The sequence below is a fragment of the Orcinus orca genome, chromosome 5 (genome assembly GCF_937001465.1).
Source record: "Orcinus orca chromosome 5, mOrcOrc1.1, whole genome shotgun sequence".
Classification (NCBI taxonomy): Eukaryota; Metazoa; Chordata; class Mammalia; order Artiodactyla; family Delphinidae; genus Orcinus; species Orcinus orca.
In genome coordinates, this window is record NC_064563.1 from 80,803,037 (window position 1) to 80,821,683 (window position 18,647).

The following is an 18,647-nucleotide window of genomic DNA, read 5'->3' on the forward strand; positions in this document are numbered from 1 at the left end:
TCAGGTGTGATTTGCAGGCGAAGGTCAGGGCCAAGTCCCCAGGGATGTTCCGAGAGCATTCTGGTGATGGGAGGGCGGCCGGAAGCCAGGCTGCAGAGAGAAGCACACCCCACGCAGCGGGGAGCACAGGCGGCCACAGGGTCGGGAGAAGGATGGGCTGTCTCCACCTAAGACAGGGAGCTGCATGGACGTTTGTGGGCACTGGAGAGGCAGGATTTGCAGGGAGAGGATTTGAAAATTTGGGAACAAGAGGAAAATAGGATAGGTAGATCCAGGGGGAACTAGGGGGAACCAGGGGACTTTGGTGTGCAAAGAGCTAAGATGCTCAGTGTAAGATCCCTGAGAGAGGAGGGGGAAAGGCCCTTGTGTCTGGCCTTAGACAGACCCTCACCTTAGCAAGCAACCACAGGGGCAAAGGGAGCGAGGCCCTTTCCTCCCTCCCCTAACCCCAAGGGGACTCTCCTCCGGCCACTTAACATTCTCCTTTCTCCTCCACTTCAGTCGATTTTAACCTTTCCAATGTGCACGCTCCTTCCTTTCCTTAAGATACAGCTGCAGTAAGCCTTGGGTCTCCTTGCCAAGAGCCTTCCTGCAGACTTCATAAGGCACAAGCCACAAACCTTGCTAACAACAATAACTAAGGCAACTAGAACACCGTTAATGGTGCACAAACTCTCTGCTCTGTCAAGCCCTCAGCGGGGATGGGGCAACGCTTGAGAAGGAAGCCAGCCACCTTCCGAGCCAGCCACGGAACTGCTCCTGGGTTCCGCAGGCTCTTTACATGCTAAGTCTTTCCCTTTGGAGGTAGAGGAGAGAAAAAAAATTCCCTTTGTGCCCTATGCAAACTCCTTCTTTCCCCCAATAATTGTTTTCTTTCTGCCCCAGCCTTAACAGTATTTACATCAGGGCTGAGCTACCCCATGGGCTGGGCTGAGATCCATAAAACCTTTGCCTGGGTGCAGGGCAGAACACTGCCAGGAAGAACGGCTCCCTTCCGCTACTGCTAGGGAATACAGGCCCCCAAAGCCAGGTCCTGCTTGCATCAGAGTCAGTGCCCGCCCCCCCACCCCGCCATCAAAGTACCGGTCCCCCCAGCCTCCAACCCCTATCATAGTACTACACCCGCCTCAGAACACTGGGCCCCTCCATCAGAGAAGCAGCCCCCTCCACCCTGAGCCCCTTCCCCCATCAGAGTGCAAGGCGCTCTGCGGAGCCCACTCAGGGTGCCTGGCACGAAGTCCTCACCTCCACCCTCCACCACGGCTGCAGGCAAATGAGGTCGAGGACACTGACTTCTCCCCCTCACCTTCCAGACTCCCTGCAGTGCTCTCCTAACAGGTGTCTGCCCTGTTCAGGGCCCACCAGACAAATGGTCCTCCAGCCTGGAGGCTCACGCTCCTCTCCTCCCTTTGTGGTTTCCCCACCCGCTCAGACACCACAGAAAGAGCACTGCTTCTGGAGTCAGACAGACCTGGGGTCAAAGCCAGGCACTATCACTTATAGCTAAATGATCTCAGATGTTACGAGTGTCATTTCCCTGCCTATAAAGTGGAGAAGATAATACTGATATCTGCGGGGTTGCGGGGTTGGCTGAGGATTAAAGGAGGGGGAGAAAAGTACATAGAGAACCTAACATAATGCTTGGCACACAGTACACAATCATGGTAATTATCTGTATTAGTACCATTAGTGAGACAAATCACAGAGCAAGGGCAACAGAAGAAACGGCACCACCTTTTCCTCTCCAGGGCCCTGCCGGCAATCAGGCAAAACAGCACATCCAGGCAGGAAGAAATGTGCACGTACACACATGCAGCATCAAAACCTCGAATGATCACCCGTCAGCACAGCAACCATCGGGCCACACAGCACATGGAGGACGGTCCTTCCAGGTTGTGTGCCCATTTGCCCCTCACAATAACCTGATGAGTGGGCACTAGCCTCATCCTACAGATGAGGAAACTGAGGCTCAGGGAGGTTAGCTGACTTACCAAGGTCACACACAGTAGGTCAAGTTGCAGAGCTCGGACTAGGGCTCGAGCCTCTCGGGTCCTAGCCGGAGGTGTTTGCTTCCCTCCACCCCACAAGCTCCTTGGACTCGCAGTGACCCAAGTGGACCACCTTCCCAGAAGTACCTCCTTCCCAGGAGCACCTCCTTCCCCAGCCAGGCCCATCAAAGCAGCCAGGAAAAGCCTAAATCTTCCAGAATCCCCTGGCAAGGAGAGTCCCAGCAGGGATTTACACTAACCCTCTGCTTCCCGCAAGCCTAGAGCACCCTGTTGTCGACCACCCTTCTCGGGACCCTGGGGCAGTCAGCCCAGATCTGCCATTAATCAGAGGTGTGTACAGGGGTCCGGGCTCCCTTCTGCCTCGCTGTCCCTCTAACACACCACACTCACAAGCTCCTCTCTTCACTTAACCTCACCCACCATCACCACCAGCCTAGACATAAAGAGTCATACAATTCTGGAAAATAACAGGGAGAACAGTCCTTGCCACATTACACCCTCAGCTTTAAAAAGCTCCAGATCTCTGGGGCGCATGCCAGCACCCTCACATTCTCTATAGCCCGGGAGGCTGTCTGTCGTTATAGATTCACTATTCAATGCAGATCATGAAGCCAGAGGTATTCTATTATGTAAAAGCAACTTGCTAAAGGAAAAAGAGTTGAAGACAGAAGGTTAACATTACGGAAAAAGGGTGGAGGTGGGACTTGACCTTTTTTGCTCTGTCACCTGAAAAAAGATACCCTTCTTATGTTGGGAGCTGTGAAGAAACTGGTTTAATTTAGTGTAGCCCACATTTTGCTCAAAATAGTTTTGAAATGTCAGAATCTAAGTCTAGACTCTTAGGAAGCTAGTGGTAAAGGGATCCAGGAATAAGGTTAAAAACAGATGACTTGAACCCAAGGTCAGAGAACTCCAGCTGGCTGAGTATTTGAGAGCTAGAGGTTTGTTAGAAAGAGTCAGAGACCCAAGTTTTGTGCTGGCTTTGATACTTACTGACTATGTGACCTTGGACAAGCCATGTCTCCTCTCTCCTTTCTCTGTAAAATGAAGGGGTTGAAAGTGATTTCCAAAGTCCCTTCCAATTGTGATATTCTGCAAACCTAGTTTCATGACCACTACCAGAGAAGTATGGTGAGGTAATTACACCTCATGAAGGAACTGCTGAGTTGCCCTGGGCATGTGGCCACCCACATTAAAAGTCAAACCTCTCAGTCTTCCTTGCAGCAAGTGCCCCTGGCATGTAAACAGAAGTGTTATGTGGCAACTTTTAGGAACTGTCCCTCATAGACACCTGGTATGAGTCTTCTTAGCCTCTTCCTGCTTCCTGCTTGCTAGAATTTGGAAAGATGGCTGGAACTCAAGCAGCCACCTTGAGACAATGAGGTAGAAGGACTTGCTAAAAATGTGGAGTTATCAAGATAGAATGTACCTGGGACCCTGATACCACAGAGGGATATACTGGCCCTAGAACACCCCTTTCCAGCTTCTATGTGAGTGAAATAAACAGTCACTTTAAGGCACTATCATTCTGGGTTTTCTGGCACACATGCAAATAGATCTTGTATGCCTACTGAAACAAAAACTTTAACTAGAAAGAAATACTAACATCTGCTCCAGTTGGGATACTTCAAATCATTGAATCATGCATTATACTTTAGATAAACTGTTACAAGGAAGGAGACAGCGAGACTATCAAGGATCTGATTTACTGTGTTCCTCCTAATTACCCGAGTTGCACTATGCCTGTTCCTAACAGTATCTTGGTCACCTGGTGACAGCTACCCACAAGTGAAAGGAAAATTAGCTAGTAACTCTCCAGTTTCCCCACAACCTCAGCCCTTTACTAGTAAGGGGACCACTGCAGGCGACCAGAAGGCCAGGACATTCCTTGTAGTTCACAGGCTTGAGCTGGGCTGGTTGGTTTCCCAGATACAAGACTCCTCTCAACGTTCCTCACATGCCATCTCCAGCCTCCAGGTAGCCCTCCAGAGCCAAGGCCTCAAAATCTCCTGAGGCTGCGCAGTACAGAGGAGCCCGGAAGGCTGTGGAAACTAAACATGTTAATACATAGAAATCCGTGTCCCACCATTTCATTTTGGATGGCTCCAGTCATTAGAAAGTCAAATTCCTCCCCCTCCCAAGCCATTCTGCCAGCCTATCACACTCTGAAGACAGCAAACACATTCCCTCTTAGGATTCTGTAGGGGAAATTCCCCGACTCCTCATGTGCCCCCAAGCCCCTCACTGTCCTGAATGATCTGCCCTAGACACCGCCATGTTCCTGGTTCCCAATGTGACTGACCCCAAGGCTGGGAGCAGTCGGTGGCAGAGCCTGAAGAGGGTAACGTGCCATATTACACTATAATTTACTTTTGGAAATAAATACCTATGCTTTCATAATTCACAATACAGGAAATTAATCTCAACACAAATCTTGATTTTTGGATCATGGTTTTCTTAAAAAAACTGAGAAACACCATTAGTGAATCTCTTAAAATATGGCAGCCAACTGCCATACAGTGCTGGCAAAAGCCTAAACCAGTACATTTCTTTTGGAAAGCTATTTGGCACAATTAATCAAGTATCTTAAAAGTATTTACGCTCCTCGACTCCGTAACTCCACTTTTGGGAATGTGTCCCGAGGAAATTAGCAGAGATTCTGACACATACATGACTTGCTCGGTCCTACTCATAAGAGTCAAAAATTGTAAACGACCTAAATATTCAACAGCGGGGGAGTGATTACTGAGAGTAAACCACTCAACAGAACAAAACGTGCATTTACACGATGTTTTCAAAGATTGTGCAATGAAAAGATTTTTTTTAATGTTAAGTTTTTAAAAATAGAATTCAAACTGTACATGGTATGATTACAACTATACACAAAATTATGCTCAGAAAATAACTGGAAGAAAAAATGCATCAAAGTAAGGCTTCGTCCTTGTGCGTATTTTTCTAACTTACCATAATAGGCATGTCCAATAGAAATACTTAAAGAAACAAAATTTACCATCATTTGATTACCGTCATGGAAATAATTAACAATCTCAAAGTATTTCCCCACCACAAGAAAATATAACTTTACAGTTGAGACACCTGACAGAAACCTCCTCAACTAAGGGACCAACAGTACCACCACCAGTAATGGGTCAAATCAACTTATGTCTCCTGATACAATGCACTGAAGAGAAACATCCAAAACCAAATTGAGGGACATTCTTCAAAAATGTCAAGGTCCCGGGCTTCCCTGGTGGCGCAGTGGTTGAGAGTCCGCCTGCCGATGCAGGGGACGCGGGTTCGTGCCCCGGTCCGGGAAGATCCCACATGCCGCGGAGCGGCTGGGCCCGTGAGCCATGGCCGCTGAGCCTGCGCGCGTCAGGAGCCTGTGCTCCGCAATGCAACGGGAGAGGCCACAACAGTGAGAGGCCCGCGTACCAGAAAAAAACAAAAAACCAAAACCAAACAAACAAAAATGTCACTGGCCCAGATTAAAGGAGACTAAAGAGATATGACAATTAAATTCAACATGTGATTCTGGATTAAGTCCCGAGCCAGGCGCTACATTCCTGACTTTGATCATTGTACTCTGGTTACGTAAGAGACTGGAAACACTGAAGTGTTTATGGGGGCAAAGGAGAGTCATGTCTGTAAACTTTATATATGCAGAGGGAGAATATGATAAAACAAATGTGATAAAATGTTAATATTTGTGGAATCTGGTGGCCGAAGGGCAGATGGAAATCTTTTATATTCTTCTTGCAGCTCTTCTCTAAGGCTATTTCAAACTTAGAGTTAAGGGGAAAACACCTAAAATAAGACAGAAAAAAAAGAGATGCCTAGAATACAACCAAATACTGCCCCCACCTCTTCCACAGGCTTCCTGAAATCCTTGGCCATCTATCCAGTGTCACGGGCATTTTCCCATGTAAGAGCAGTGCTTATCTGCCCTTCCTCACTTCCAGCTGACTGACTGCTCACTCCTCTGCTCACCTGACATTGTGTAGTTTTTTTAATAAGAACTATTATACAGAATCTGCAAAGAACTTTGCATGTAACACGTACCTAGAATGGCTTTGATGAGTGAGGGGGGGGAGAAATGCTAATTTTTAAATATAGGTAATTTATGCCCCTTAAATGGGCAAATTTTAAGCATCTGTCACCGAGCACTACAGCTAAATACCCTCTTCACAAGGAGCTAATAAGGCCTAACCTCAAACCTAGTTTGAAGATTTCGCCACTGATATTTCCCAATGTTCAAATAAATGTCCACCACCCAGCAGACTTTGAAATAAAAACAAGCACCGCCTGGATGGCGTGTGTGTGTGCGTGTGTGTGCGTGTGTGTCTGTGTGTGTGTGTGTGCGTGTGTCTGTGTGTGTGTGAGAGTGACAGAAAGACAGAAGCCTGGCCCTGGGATGTGGAACCCTGACTAGCTACAGCCGAGGAGCTAAATGTGCTTAAGAAAGACAGAGAAGTAGGAAAGCGCTTGGCTGGCACAGAACCCAAGAGAGGATTCTTTAATCCCTACATCGAGGGCCTAGGGATGCGGCCATGATAATGATAAGAGCTGCAAGTACAGAGTGTTTGTTGCGTGACCAGGAGCCATCTAAGCTGCTCATGTGACTATCTAGTTCATTCTCTTGGCAAGTGAATTAAGTAGGTACTTTCATTATACCTATTCTATAGATAAGGAAGCCGAGACAAAGAACAGTTAGAAACTTGCTCAACGTCACTGGCAAGTAGGTAAGAGAGCTGTGACTCAGACCCAAGATGAAGTGGAAAGACCGATTCCTAGAGCCACACACGTCTCACCGCTTGCTCCTATAAATGCACAGCCAGCTGCACGTCTTATATTTTGCTTCCTTTAAAAGCCACACCTTATACATGGGCTACACAGTTTTCCCACCTGTTTCCACAGCACAAACGTGGCTGTCAACAAGGGAGAGTTCAGAGGCAGGACAACTGATCTGTGAGCTTATGAAAACAGGTTTTCTTATCCTGAAATTGCAACTGCAGTGCATTTAACCAGGACTTAAGTCCTAAAGCTTTTAATGTTGTGGAAAACCTCTTCTAGAGCCAAGAGGGCTCTGGGTTGCTGCCAGCCTGGTGTGCCAGGCCTGCTAACGAGGAAGAGCTGGTGGAGGGAGCAGAGAATTAGGTAGCAGGGACGAAGGAAGAGCAGGTGAATTCCCACTCCGGAAACCCAACCCTGCCTCAAAGCTCCATTAATTGAAAAGAAAATAACAATTCAAGTGCTCATGACTCATGAGGTAAATTTGCGCTTTGACATACAGTATATCATTCAGTCCCCTAAAGCTGAGGGTCTAAACCGACATTTTCTACCCCTCTGGCCTTAACTCAAGAGCCAAGTCATAAAATCACTTTGGTGGGTTACCACCAGCATTTTTAAAAATAACATTAAAAAGGAAACATCCATGCTTCCCTGGTGGCACAGTGGCTAAGAATGCAAGGGACATGGGTTTGAGCCCTGGTCTGGGAAGATCCCACATGCCACAGAGCAACTAAGCCCGTGCGCCACAAATACTGAGCCTGCGCTCTAGAGCCCGCGAGTCACAACTACTGAAGCCCGCGTGCCTAGAGTCCGTGCTCCGCAACAAGAGAAGCCACCGCAACGAAGAGTAGCCCCTCTTTGCTGCAACTAGAGAAAGCCCGCATTCAGCAACGAAGACCCAACGCAGCCAAAAATTAATTAACTAATTTTTAAAAATTAAAGAGAAAAGGAAACATCAGTCTGTACCATAAGCAGCAAGACTGTTTTTGGTGAAAAATCTGCATCTGTTATGTTCATATAGACATATATGTACTTGATTATAATGTAAAATGCAAAATTGTTCTTCCAGGAGTTGCAGTAAAAATGTTTGAAAAACTGCTATAAACAATCTGTGTGGGAGGTGGTACCATCCCCACTTTACAGATGTGAAAACTGAGGTTCAAAGAACTTAAGGAGGGCTTCCCTGGTGGCACAGTGGTTGAGAGTCCGCCTGCCAATGCAGGGGACGTGGGTTCGTGCCCCGGTCCGGGAAGATCCCACATGCCGCGGAGCGACTGGGCCCGTGAGCCATGGCCGCTGAGCCTGCGCGTCCGGAGCCTGTGCTCCGCAACGGGAGAGGCCACAACGGTGAGAGGCCTGCGTACCGCAAAAAAAAAAAAAAGAACTTAAGGAATTCAACTTGGGTGAAGTCTAAAAGGGCAGAGCCGGGACTCAGAGGTCTTCTGGGCACAGATTAGAAGCTCTTCTCTTTGCCATCAATGTGCACACTTCCCACTGGTATCCCTCGAGGTCTCTCCACTCCCCAGAGCTCCACCCAGAACAAGACCCGAAAGGCCAGCAAGTCTGCTTTCCCTTCCAATCTAGCTACTGAGCACAACCAACAAGAAAGAGCTTCGATGACTGCCTGAGCCATCTTCTCTGCTACCCGCTTGTGCACACTTCCCTAAACGCCTGCAGAGAAACGCAAAAACGGCCCATGCTTCAGCCAAGTGATGCCTCACAGTGTCACTAGTGCATGTGACTTGTAACATGGGCAGAAGTTGTGCCACACCACTCGGCCCAAAGCTGCAACCTTGGCTGGCAAAATACTGTCCACCACGTAAAATTAATGTTAACTTGTAAATGTCTCCAGTTTGTAGTTGCACAACAGCAATAAGTATAAGCTTTTTGGAAATACAGATTCCTGGGCCTTCCCCTTGAAGAAAATCACCTCATGGATCTGGAGAGCCCAGGAATCCATTTTTACGCATACCTCGCTAAGACGGTTGGATTCACAGCCAGGCTGGAAGGCCATTATTCCATCTTTTAAAAACCCCCTCCCTGGACTCCATACCACTCCCCTCTCCCTCACAGCCAGAATGTTCCATCTCCCTCCCCACCTTCTACCCACTCCTCAGCATTGTCAGAGCTGTCAGCCCCCCACCATCAAAGAGGCTCTTGGTGGAGGTCCAGCAATGACCTCCACATGGATAACCCAATGGGCACCTCCATTTCTCGTTTTGCTCAGCCTCTTGAACCCAGGCAGAACTCGCTTGGTCTCCCTTCTACCTCTCCAGCCACCCTTCCTATCTTCTTTGTAAATCCACCTCCACCATCCTGCAAATGCGGGAGTTCCTCAGGGCTCACTCACTCAGTCCATCTTCTCTTCCTGCCCCACACCTCCCCTGGGGTCCCCCACCTGAGCAGCACCCCTAAATTAACATCCTCAGCCCAGACCTCCTTTCTGAGCGCCACACCCTCACATCCTGCTCACTCAGCGGCTCTTAAACCGGGGTCAAGTATAATTCTCAAATGTTAAAAACCCAATTCTCATACAAACAAAGACTGAGCATATTTCAAAGGGTTATTAACTCATTAATAAGGGACCCACTAAAATGACAAAGCTTGGTCAAAAGAGGATATAAGAAAAAAAAGGTTAATAAAAAGATTTTTAAAAGAGGTTATAGGGAATTCCCTGGCGGTCCAGTGGTTAAGACTCCATGCTTCCACTGCCGGGGGCCTGGGTTCAAACCCTAGTCGGGGAACTAAGATCCCGCAAGCAGTGCAGCACGGCCCCCCCAAAAAAAAAAAAAAAGAAGTAGTTATAAGAAACTTACAAGTGGTCGATGAAAAACAGGTATGATATGATTGCTAAATGAGATACCAAGCCGGTTAATGTCCTGAAAGATCTCTCTTCTCTACCAAACAGAAATCATTTGCATACTTTCTAACTTTACAGAGTATGGGTCCTAAGGAATAATAAACAAAGGGACATTCCCTAAAGTACTGGATGCCGCTGAGGTGGGCTTCCTAGACAATACTCCAGTGTGACATTAGAAAGTCACTAGATCATCTTTTATTTCCAAGTTTGGCGATAATTTTTCTTACACTGGGGTCTATGAATTTGGATGGGGAAATATCACATCTCTATTTTCACTAATTTCACTAAAATTTAGCCTTCCCTTTATTATGAATGTAGGTAACTAATTACAGTAGCACTTACAGTGTCTGTGACTTTGCCATCAACAGAAATCACATGTTCTCATCACAAGAGGATTGCTGCAGATATCTTGAAACACTGTCTATGCTTATCACTACTTAAAATTACAGAAATTATCAAACTTGCCACTAGATCTTCTTATATGACGCATTAAAAATATACATACTATTTTGTCACAATTTATTATATTTTAATAACTATATTTCAATATCACTGGTTTCTTTTGTAATCCTATGCATTCTGTTTTATACATTTAAAAACATTTTTCTAAGAAAGGGTCCATAAGTCTTCAGAGAGGCCTTTCCTGACTCCCTGCAGTAGGATAGGGACCCCTGTTACACATTCTCTTACCACCTTATTTTCCTCCTTCCAGCACTTACTACCTGAATTAAATAATAAATTAATGGCTCTCTCACTAGGCAATGGGAGGAAGGGATGGTGTCCATCTTAGTTATATTTTGTCCCAAATGCCTTGGTATAGTATGTCTGGCTCATAAAATACTCTCAAGAAGTATCTGTTAAAAACAAAAAAAAGGCGGCTTCCCTGTTGGCACAGTGGTTAAGAATCCACCTGCCAATGCAGGGGACACGGGCGGGAGCCCTGGTCCGGGAAGATCCCACATGCCACGGAGCAACTAAGCCCGTGCACCACAGCTACTGAGCCTGCGCTCTTGAGCCCATGAGCCACAACTACTGAGCCCACATGCCACAACTACTGAAGCCAGCGCATCTAGAATCCGTGCTCCGTGATAAGAGAAGCCAATGCAATGAGAAGCCTGTGCACCGCAAGGAAGAGTAGCCCCCGCTCGCCGCAACTAGAGAAAGCCCACACGCAGCAACGAGGACCCAACGCAGCCAAAAATAAATAAATTAATTAATTAATTAAAAACAAACAAAACACCAACAAAAAAGAAAGATCTGTGGAATAAATGAACATCTGTGACACGTGCAACATGCAGACAGTGGTCCATGTTTCTTTGAAATGAGGAGCATGTACAACACTCTGCCCAGGACCCAGCGGGTCAGACCCCTTGATGACAGCAAACCTGCTTGTTCCTCGGGAGCCTGCCCTACTTGGCCCTAGAACAGAGCTTTCCAGCCAAGCCCACATCTTGGCTCAGAAGCTAGATCACCCTAATGTTTTAAGCCCCCATGTAAGGCCCTCGACCTAGATCTCCATTAATACCTTCCACGCGAAGGATTAAAGGATCTGCTCACGAATTAAAGACATCTGCTCAAGCCAAGGGGTTAGACAAATGGTGGGATTCTTTGGGGCGATGGATTCTCTACCCCTGCCCCAGCCAGCTGTGAGGAGTGGGGAACTCTGAAGCGGGGCACAGGCTCACCATCAGGCCATCTGGGAACAGAGCGCACATCCACCTGGGGGCTCAGTATGACCTTGGGGGATAAAAAGACGCAAAAAGGCTATTCTAATCCCATACTCCTTCTGAGTGTCTAACCCCGACTCCCCCGCACTGCGTGACTGCAAAGCTAATCATTTAGAAGTGGTCATAAACTGGTGTGTGGAAAGAGGCCCTGTTGGACGTAGGTGGTCAGAGGGGACAGCTATCTAGAGCCATGCAGGAGGGTGATGAGAAGGGCAGGAAGGATGGTCAGTGAGGGCCTGGCTACGGCCCCTACTCAGGCCATCAGGGAGCTAAAGAGCAAGGTTCACGGACTCCCCAGGTAAATGGCTGGTGCTGCGATTTCAGAAAACAGCACATGCCAAGGAGGCTGCTCAAACATTCAGGCGACCCACTCATCTGCCTATGTCCTCCCCTTCCAGGCCATGACCATCAATGGTCTCTCTCTTCCTGCTCTGTCAGCCTACTCATCCCTCTTTCGGGGTAACAGTACTCAACCAGCTTACCTCACCCAGCTCATGTGGGACTCAAAACTACACAAGTGTGAAATGTGTGGAAATGCTTTGCAAACTCTAAAGCCCTCTACAAATGTACCAGGTGTCTTCTCATTCTCGTTGCCAGGTCAAATGGGTAGCCAGAGGCCTGGGTCAGGGCCACAGGATGGGCCAGGCAGGAGGAACAGAGCTCCTTCCCTCTCCCACTGAAACCTAGGACACCAGGTGTGGGGGAAAAGGAAGCGGGGGGCAAGTAAACCATGGAAGTCCGGCAACGTAGGAGAACTTAGGCTCTCCTACACCCCATGCGCACTCTCTGGTCCACTGTCATTTAGCCTCCAAAACCTACCACAATCACCAAGGGAGACACAAGAGCCCCACAGAACAAAACCACAAAGCTGGGGCGTACCTTCCAGGGAGGCGGTGTGGTTGGTATCTCCATTCTCAAGAGAGGATCCACTTTCAGAAGAAAGGGGAAACACAGAGCACTTAAATCCTCAGTTCCTGTGTCCGCATGCACGCGTGCCCGCGCGCGCGCACACACACACCCCCCCATCCAGAGGCTCTGCAGCGGCCCAGTGCAGAGGGGCAAGGAGCCATCAGGAGCTCAGCTCCAGGGGACTGTGCCGGGGAGAGTCCTGGCTGCACGGGCCTCCCAGCCGTGTCTCGCAGCCTCCGCTCACACCCGCTCTGGCCCTTCACTGGCTTCCGGGCGCCCCTTCTCCAACGATCTGAGGTGACTGCTGTGGCTCCTACTTAGTGGGCACGTCCACGTGCCACACAGTGTGCTGGGTGCTTCCTGTATTATTTCTGATCCTTTCAGCTTTGCAAGATGGGTATCATTACCACCACGGACAACAAGAAAACAGTCAGGGCCCAAGGTCACATAGCTCCTGAGTGTCTAGCTGGCTAAAAGCCCATGTTCTTTCTATACCATCGCACTGGACTACATCTTGTAGATAACAGAGAAGAAAGTAACAGGAAGAAAGTGTTGTTTTGGGAAAACTAATCCAGTGTCTCCCGCTCCAACCCAACCCTCCACTGTGGCGTAACTGCTCTTGTTAGTGAAAGGGCCGTTTTCATCATATCTCTCCATTGCCTAAAGAATCAAGTCCCTAAAGCTTTGTCAGGCATTTAAGATTCTTTCCAATTCACTTTTCCAGCCTCGTTTCCCCAACCCCACCCTCAAATCCTCCCTTCCATCCAGCCCGGCCCATCACTCCTCATTGCCCATGTTTCTGTCTTGGCTTCCCTGCCTGCAACACTAATTCCTTCAACCAAACACAGACTGGGGGTGACTGCACGCCAGGTCTGGGCGAGGTGCTGGGACAGGGAGGATCCCCGCTGTCACAGAGCTCAGAGTCTGCCTTCCTTGTGAGGCATGAGCTGCGGCCGTTCTCTGGCCCCTTGGTGCCCCAGAGCATGACCCTGGTCCGAATCCACAGCACTGTGTTTGCCACTCCTACGGCACTCAGTCATTCCAACTCGTGTGCCAGTTCTGTTTTAAAACTTCCTCTGTAATGTGTTTACTTCTGTGGGAAAAGTGCACTCCAGGTTCCAAGCAGCATTATCAATGGCAGTTGGGCTCTCATGCCAGCCCACAAAAGCCTACTAAATATATAGCGGTGTAGAACCTAAATACGTGTACATTAAAAGCTCTGCAGGAGAGACCAGGGCAAACGTCTGCTGCTTCCTGCACCCCTACCCACTGTGCCATCAAGTTCTGAGCTTCACGCCACCCTCTGGGGCAGAGGCCTGAGCAGTGGGAGGAGGGAAGCAGGTGGGAGCTGGCACGACAGAGATGGAGGGGGAAGAACGCTGATGTGTAATTCAGGGGCCTGGCTCCCATCCCCACTCTGTCTTTACAAACTAGGCCTCAAGTGGGTGAGTCCCTTCCCTCTCAAAGCCTTACTTTTCTCTTTTAAAATCAGGGAGCTGAGTTAAGTCAGTAGTTCTCAGACCTCTGAAGCTCACAGATTGGCAGGATATATTTTTAAACATGTATTTAAAGTATATGTTTAAAAATATGTAGTGTGTATTACATATATATTTTAAAATAAATTTTATCAATTAAAGGACTTTTTAATAAAATCACAATATACTATCACTGCTTTCATTTTTTTCAAAAGGACATTATAAACCACTCCTCCACCCCCCCCCACCCCCCCACATGCACTCCCTCAATATGGACACCGTGTCAGAGAAATGAAGTTTTTAAACCGGAAATATTTGGAATCATGAAAAAAAAAAAAGCCATTCACCATTGTTATTTTTCCAATTTGTCCGTGAACCAGTGCAAACTTCATCACAGCCCAGCTCCAGGCCTCAGCCTGACGATGGAACCCTTGAGCTGGGTGAGGCTGAGTCCTCTCCAGCTCTGACATTACTCCACTCTGAGCGAGCTCTGGATGGAGACTATACAACAATCAGCATGGATGGCCCCGGGCAAGGGTCAGCTGCAGGAAGGAGCTGAGTGGGACAGCAGGAAGGGGCAGTCGGCTGCAGGGGTAGGGACAGGACAGCCTGGCCTCCCCAGCCGCAGGCCCAGGGCAGAGACACCCAGCCTGGAAGGGCTGGAACTAACCTGTCCCAAGTGTTGACTAGCGCTGTTTCCACCCCAGAGTGTGGAAGGCTGCGAGTCCCCAAAGAAACTTTTTTAAAAGTTCCTTTACTAACTTTTTCTGATCAAAAACTAATGCACATTCATATAGAAAACTTGGGAAGTACCAAAAAAGCAAAAGCAAAGAAGTAGGCAAAAGTCACCCACAACTCCACCTTCCAGAACAATCACTGTAAACATTCTGATGCACTGCTAATCCCTCAAACACTTTTGTAGCTATCTTCAGCCACCCTGGGATTCAGTTTTGTATCCTGCTTTTCCCCTAATTATCACACTCAAATACTTCTCCATGTCCTTAGATATTCTTCATAAGCATCATAACATATTTTGATAATAAACCCAGCATTGTAGTAAATACCAATATTCTTTATAAACATGACTTTCCGTGGTATGGATAGGGCCAGAAATCATTTAAACATGCTGCCGTTGTTAAGCATTTAAGCCACTTCCATATTTTTGCTATTGTAAAAAACGTGGTGGGTGTACACCCCTGTCCATGAATCTCTGTAGACCCCTTTACACTTCTCTGTATCTCTTGGGTCACAGCCCAGTGCTCTGCGTGTATCTGCCCCCAGTAAATACTGAGTGGACAAAGAAATCCAATCCACTCCCAGGAGCTGCAAAACCCTTATCAGATGGACGTAGAGTTTATATTTACCAAGGCCCACCCTGGTGTCCACCCGCCACTCATCACTGACCCTACACCTCAGGCTCACACCTGCTAAGTCAATCTTGGGCTTGGGGAAAGGAGAAGATGTCAATTCCTTGTTGAGGCCTCCCAGGTTCTAGGGCTCTCAGCAAACCTACCCACTCTCCACACCTCCAGGTGGAGGGCATCAGCAGACCTCAATTCCCTAGAGGACTCCCACAGCCCCTCCTGAGGGCTCAACCCACCCCTTAGGAAAGTCATGGCTGACCTCCCTCTAAATTAATGTATGGCTCCCCTTCAGGCGTGCTCCCAGAACTTCAAGTATCAGCACTCACTGTTCTGTCTTTATCTGCTCACAGGACTGACTCCCCTGCCCAACGCAGGGCAACACCAGAGGGCAGGAACAATGTGTGTTTTGCTCCCTGCCCAAAATCCAACCCAGTGCCAGCCAAACAACGGGGCTGATAAATAAATGTTTGCTGAATGAAACTTCTTTCTGGTCTGAGTCTCAAGCCTTTTATTTTCACAGGAGGGAGAGGAAAGGGGAAGAAGAGAGGAAAGTAGGACCTCCTAAAACAGCCCAAGTGCAAAGACCTGATAGCGGGTGGCACTGGAGATGGCCCCCTCTGCACAGTCCAGCAGTTCTGCCTGGCCTAGAAACCAGCTCAGACCAACCAGCAGCAGGAACAGAATACAAACAGATCAAACACACCTAGATTTCGGGAAGTGACACTGCCCCACTCCAGCCTCGTTTCTCTCCAAGAGAATGGTCAGATCTAGAGGGGCAAGGACCTTCCTTTCCCACCCATTTTCATACAACTAGAAAATACAGGGTCACTCCTCACTGGCAAACCCAGAAGGTCAGGGTATTGAGAGATGGAAGTATTTAAAGCAACTCAAGCCACACTCCATTTTTTTCTCCTCACGTTTCGTCCAGCATCCTCGCCACACCCAAAAGAAAAAACCTGTAAAATCTGGGTTGGAGAGAGTGCCAACAGCAGGAGGTTCCCTTCAGGAACTTCAGGTAAAAAAGGAGCCAAGATTGTCCTAAAATAAGGCAGACCAGAAGTTATACTAGAGGTGTGGAAGGAGGCCGTATTATCCTATCACACACCCACAGCAACACCAAGGCCAAATCCGGGGCCCTGGGTGCTGTGGACACACCCATTCCAACCTCTCTCAGGGATGCCCTGCGGCATTCTCCCCCACCCCACAAGGGTAGCAAACTCCTCCGGAGAGCCTGCACTCCCATCACCCTGGCCCACCCCTTCTCCACTCCTGTACGGTTTTGCAGTTTAGAGCTACGTCCTCCGATTTCTCATCCGACCCTCCTGGCAACCTTGTTAGAGTGGTATTTAAAGCGTCCCCATTTCATGGATGAGAAGATTAAGTCAGGTACATTAAACGATAGGCCGCGTCACAAGCCAAAAAGTGGCTGAGGTTCCAGCCAGCCTCAGTTGGGTGAAGGAGCTTAACTCCCCCGCGGTGACCCCACCCGGCCCCGCCAAGCCTGGCCGGCTGGCGGAGATCCACGTGGTGACTGGAGGTTCGCGGCTGCTCAGAGCCGAAACCAAGAACTAGGTGGCTGGCTCCAGAACAAGGTTTCCGGCAGTGCTGGTGGCAAGCACCCCCTTCTTACCCCGTACTCACACAGGTACAGGGCCCGGAGTCTGGGGTGCAGCACCCCCGCAAGCCGCCGGCGTCCGGCCCTAGCCCGCGGCCGCCCCCTGACCTGCGCCCCTGCAAAGTTGTGTCCGCGGCGTAAGCCCCCCACCCTCGCGAGGGATCGCCCAGCGCCCCCGGGGTCCCCCACCCCGGGCTCCTTTCGACCTTTGAGCCCCGGAGCACCCCGCTGCGAGTGCACGGCGATCGCTCCGCTGCCTCCCCCGCAGCCACCGGGTCCCCGCCTGCTCGGCACGCACACCCCCAACCAGGCGCCCGGAGGCATCTATCTCCCCGCACGTCCCGGGAGGGCCGGGAGCAGGGAACTCGGACCCTCGCCGGGCGCACGTGCCGTCCCGGCCCGGACCCCAGCGCCACAGCCTCACCCAGACCGCCAGCAGCAGCAGCAACCACGCCGGCACGACCCGCGCCATCCCCGCCGCAGCTGCCCACGGCCGGTTCTGGTCCCCACTCGGGCTCCCGCGACCGCAGCTCCGCCGGGGGCAGCCACCGCCGCCACTTCCCAGCCGCTCCCCGCCTCCGAGTTCCCGGTGCCACGTCTGCCAAAGCATGCGCACCGCGCTGGCAGAGCCTGCCGGGGAGAAGTGCGTGCTGGGAGTTGTAGTTTGCAGCATGGCTGAGCAGGGGTCCGCGGGTGTGAACTTGGCCCCCAGGCCAGGTAGAAGTCTGAGTGGAGTGCGACATGGTCAGGGTCAAAGAGTAAGGGAAAGCAGTTAATTTGGGGGGCTTGCTCTGTGCCTAGAACTTTAGAAACAAGGTCTCCTTCAGCTCAGGTAAGTTTTATTTTCCACACTTCGAGGATGAGGTGGCGGCCCAGAGAACTTAATATGACCCAGATCACACAGCCTGGAAATGGCAGAGTCCAGTGCTGCTTGTGGAGGATAGGAAAAGCCGTCGTCCCTGCGTCCCTCCAACTGTTTCTTTTTTTCATTCAGAAAACTGTATTGAGCTGTTGGAAAACAGTTTGACATTTCCTCAAAAAGTTGCACAGAGATGACCTTATAACCCAACAATTCCATTCCTGGGCATGTACCAAAAAGACTTGAAAACAGGTATTCAAACAGATACTTGTACACAAATGTTCATAGCAGCATTATTCACAATAGCCAAGAGGTAGAAACAACCCAAGTGTCTATTGAGAGATAAATGGATAAACAAAATGTGATATATTCATACAGTGGGATATTATTCAGTCATTAAAAGGAATGAACTACTGATGTATGCAACAATGTGGATGAAACTCGAAAATATTATGCTAAGAATGGAGCCAGACACAAAAGTATGCATATTGTATGATTACATTTATATGAACCATCCAGAAATGGGCAAATTCATAGTGACAGAAAGCAGATTAGTGATTGCCTGGGGCTGGGGGGAGGAGGAATTGGGGAGTGACTGCTCAGTGGGTACAAGATCTCCTTGGGAAGGATGAAAAGATTTTGGAAAAAGACAGAAACGATAATTGCACAACATTGTGAGGATACTAAGTGCCACTGAATTGTACACTTTAAAATGGTTACTTTTATGTTATGTGAATTTTATCTCAATAAAAAAATTTTTAAAGAAAAAAAACCATCATTGAATCCATTCCTTGTGCTAAAACATTCATGTGTGGAATCAGTTATTCATTCAAGAATTTTTATTAAATACCTACTACACCCTGAGGCTCAAGATATATAGTAGTGAGATGGACAAGGAAGTGCACAGTCTAGGATTGATAGGTTATAGCTGGAAGATCTTTGCTCACTGTCTGGAGGTTCCAAGCTCAAAACCTAGAAGTCATCCTTGATTCATCCTCACTTCTCAACAGGCCCATCCAACCCATCACCACATCCTGT

The 18,647-nt window shown here is 48.8% G+C and overlaps 1 protein-coding gene across 1 annotated transcript in view; it reads right to left on the bottom strand.

The window, feature by feature from the left end:
* PDIA5 (protein disulfide isomerase family A member 5) overlaps positions 1-17,338 on the bottom strand; it is a 92,339-nt gene extending 75,001 nt beyond the window's left edge. The window contains exon 1 of the mRNA XM_004278571.4: positions 17,175-17,338. Coding sequence (XP_004278619.1) covers positions 17,175-17,222 — 48 coding nt within the window. The 5' untranslated portion in view covers positions 17,223-17,338. The remainder of the gene's footprint in view (positions 1-17,174) is intronic.
* Positions 17,339-18,647: the final 1,309 nt, after the last annotated feature.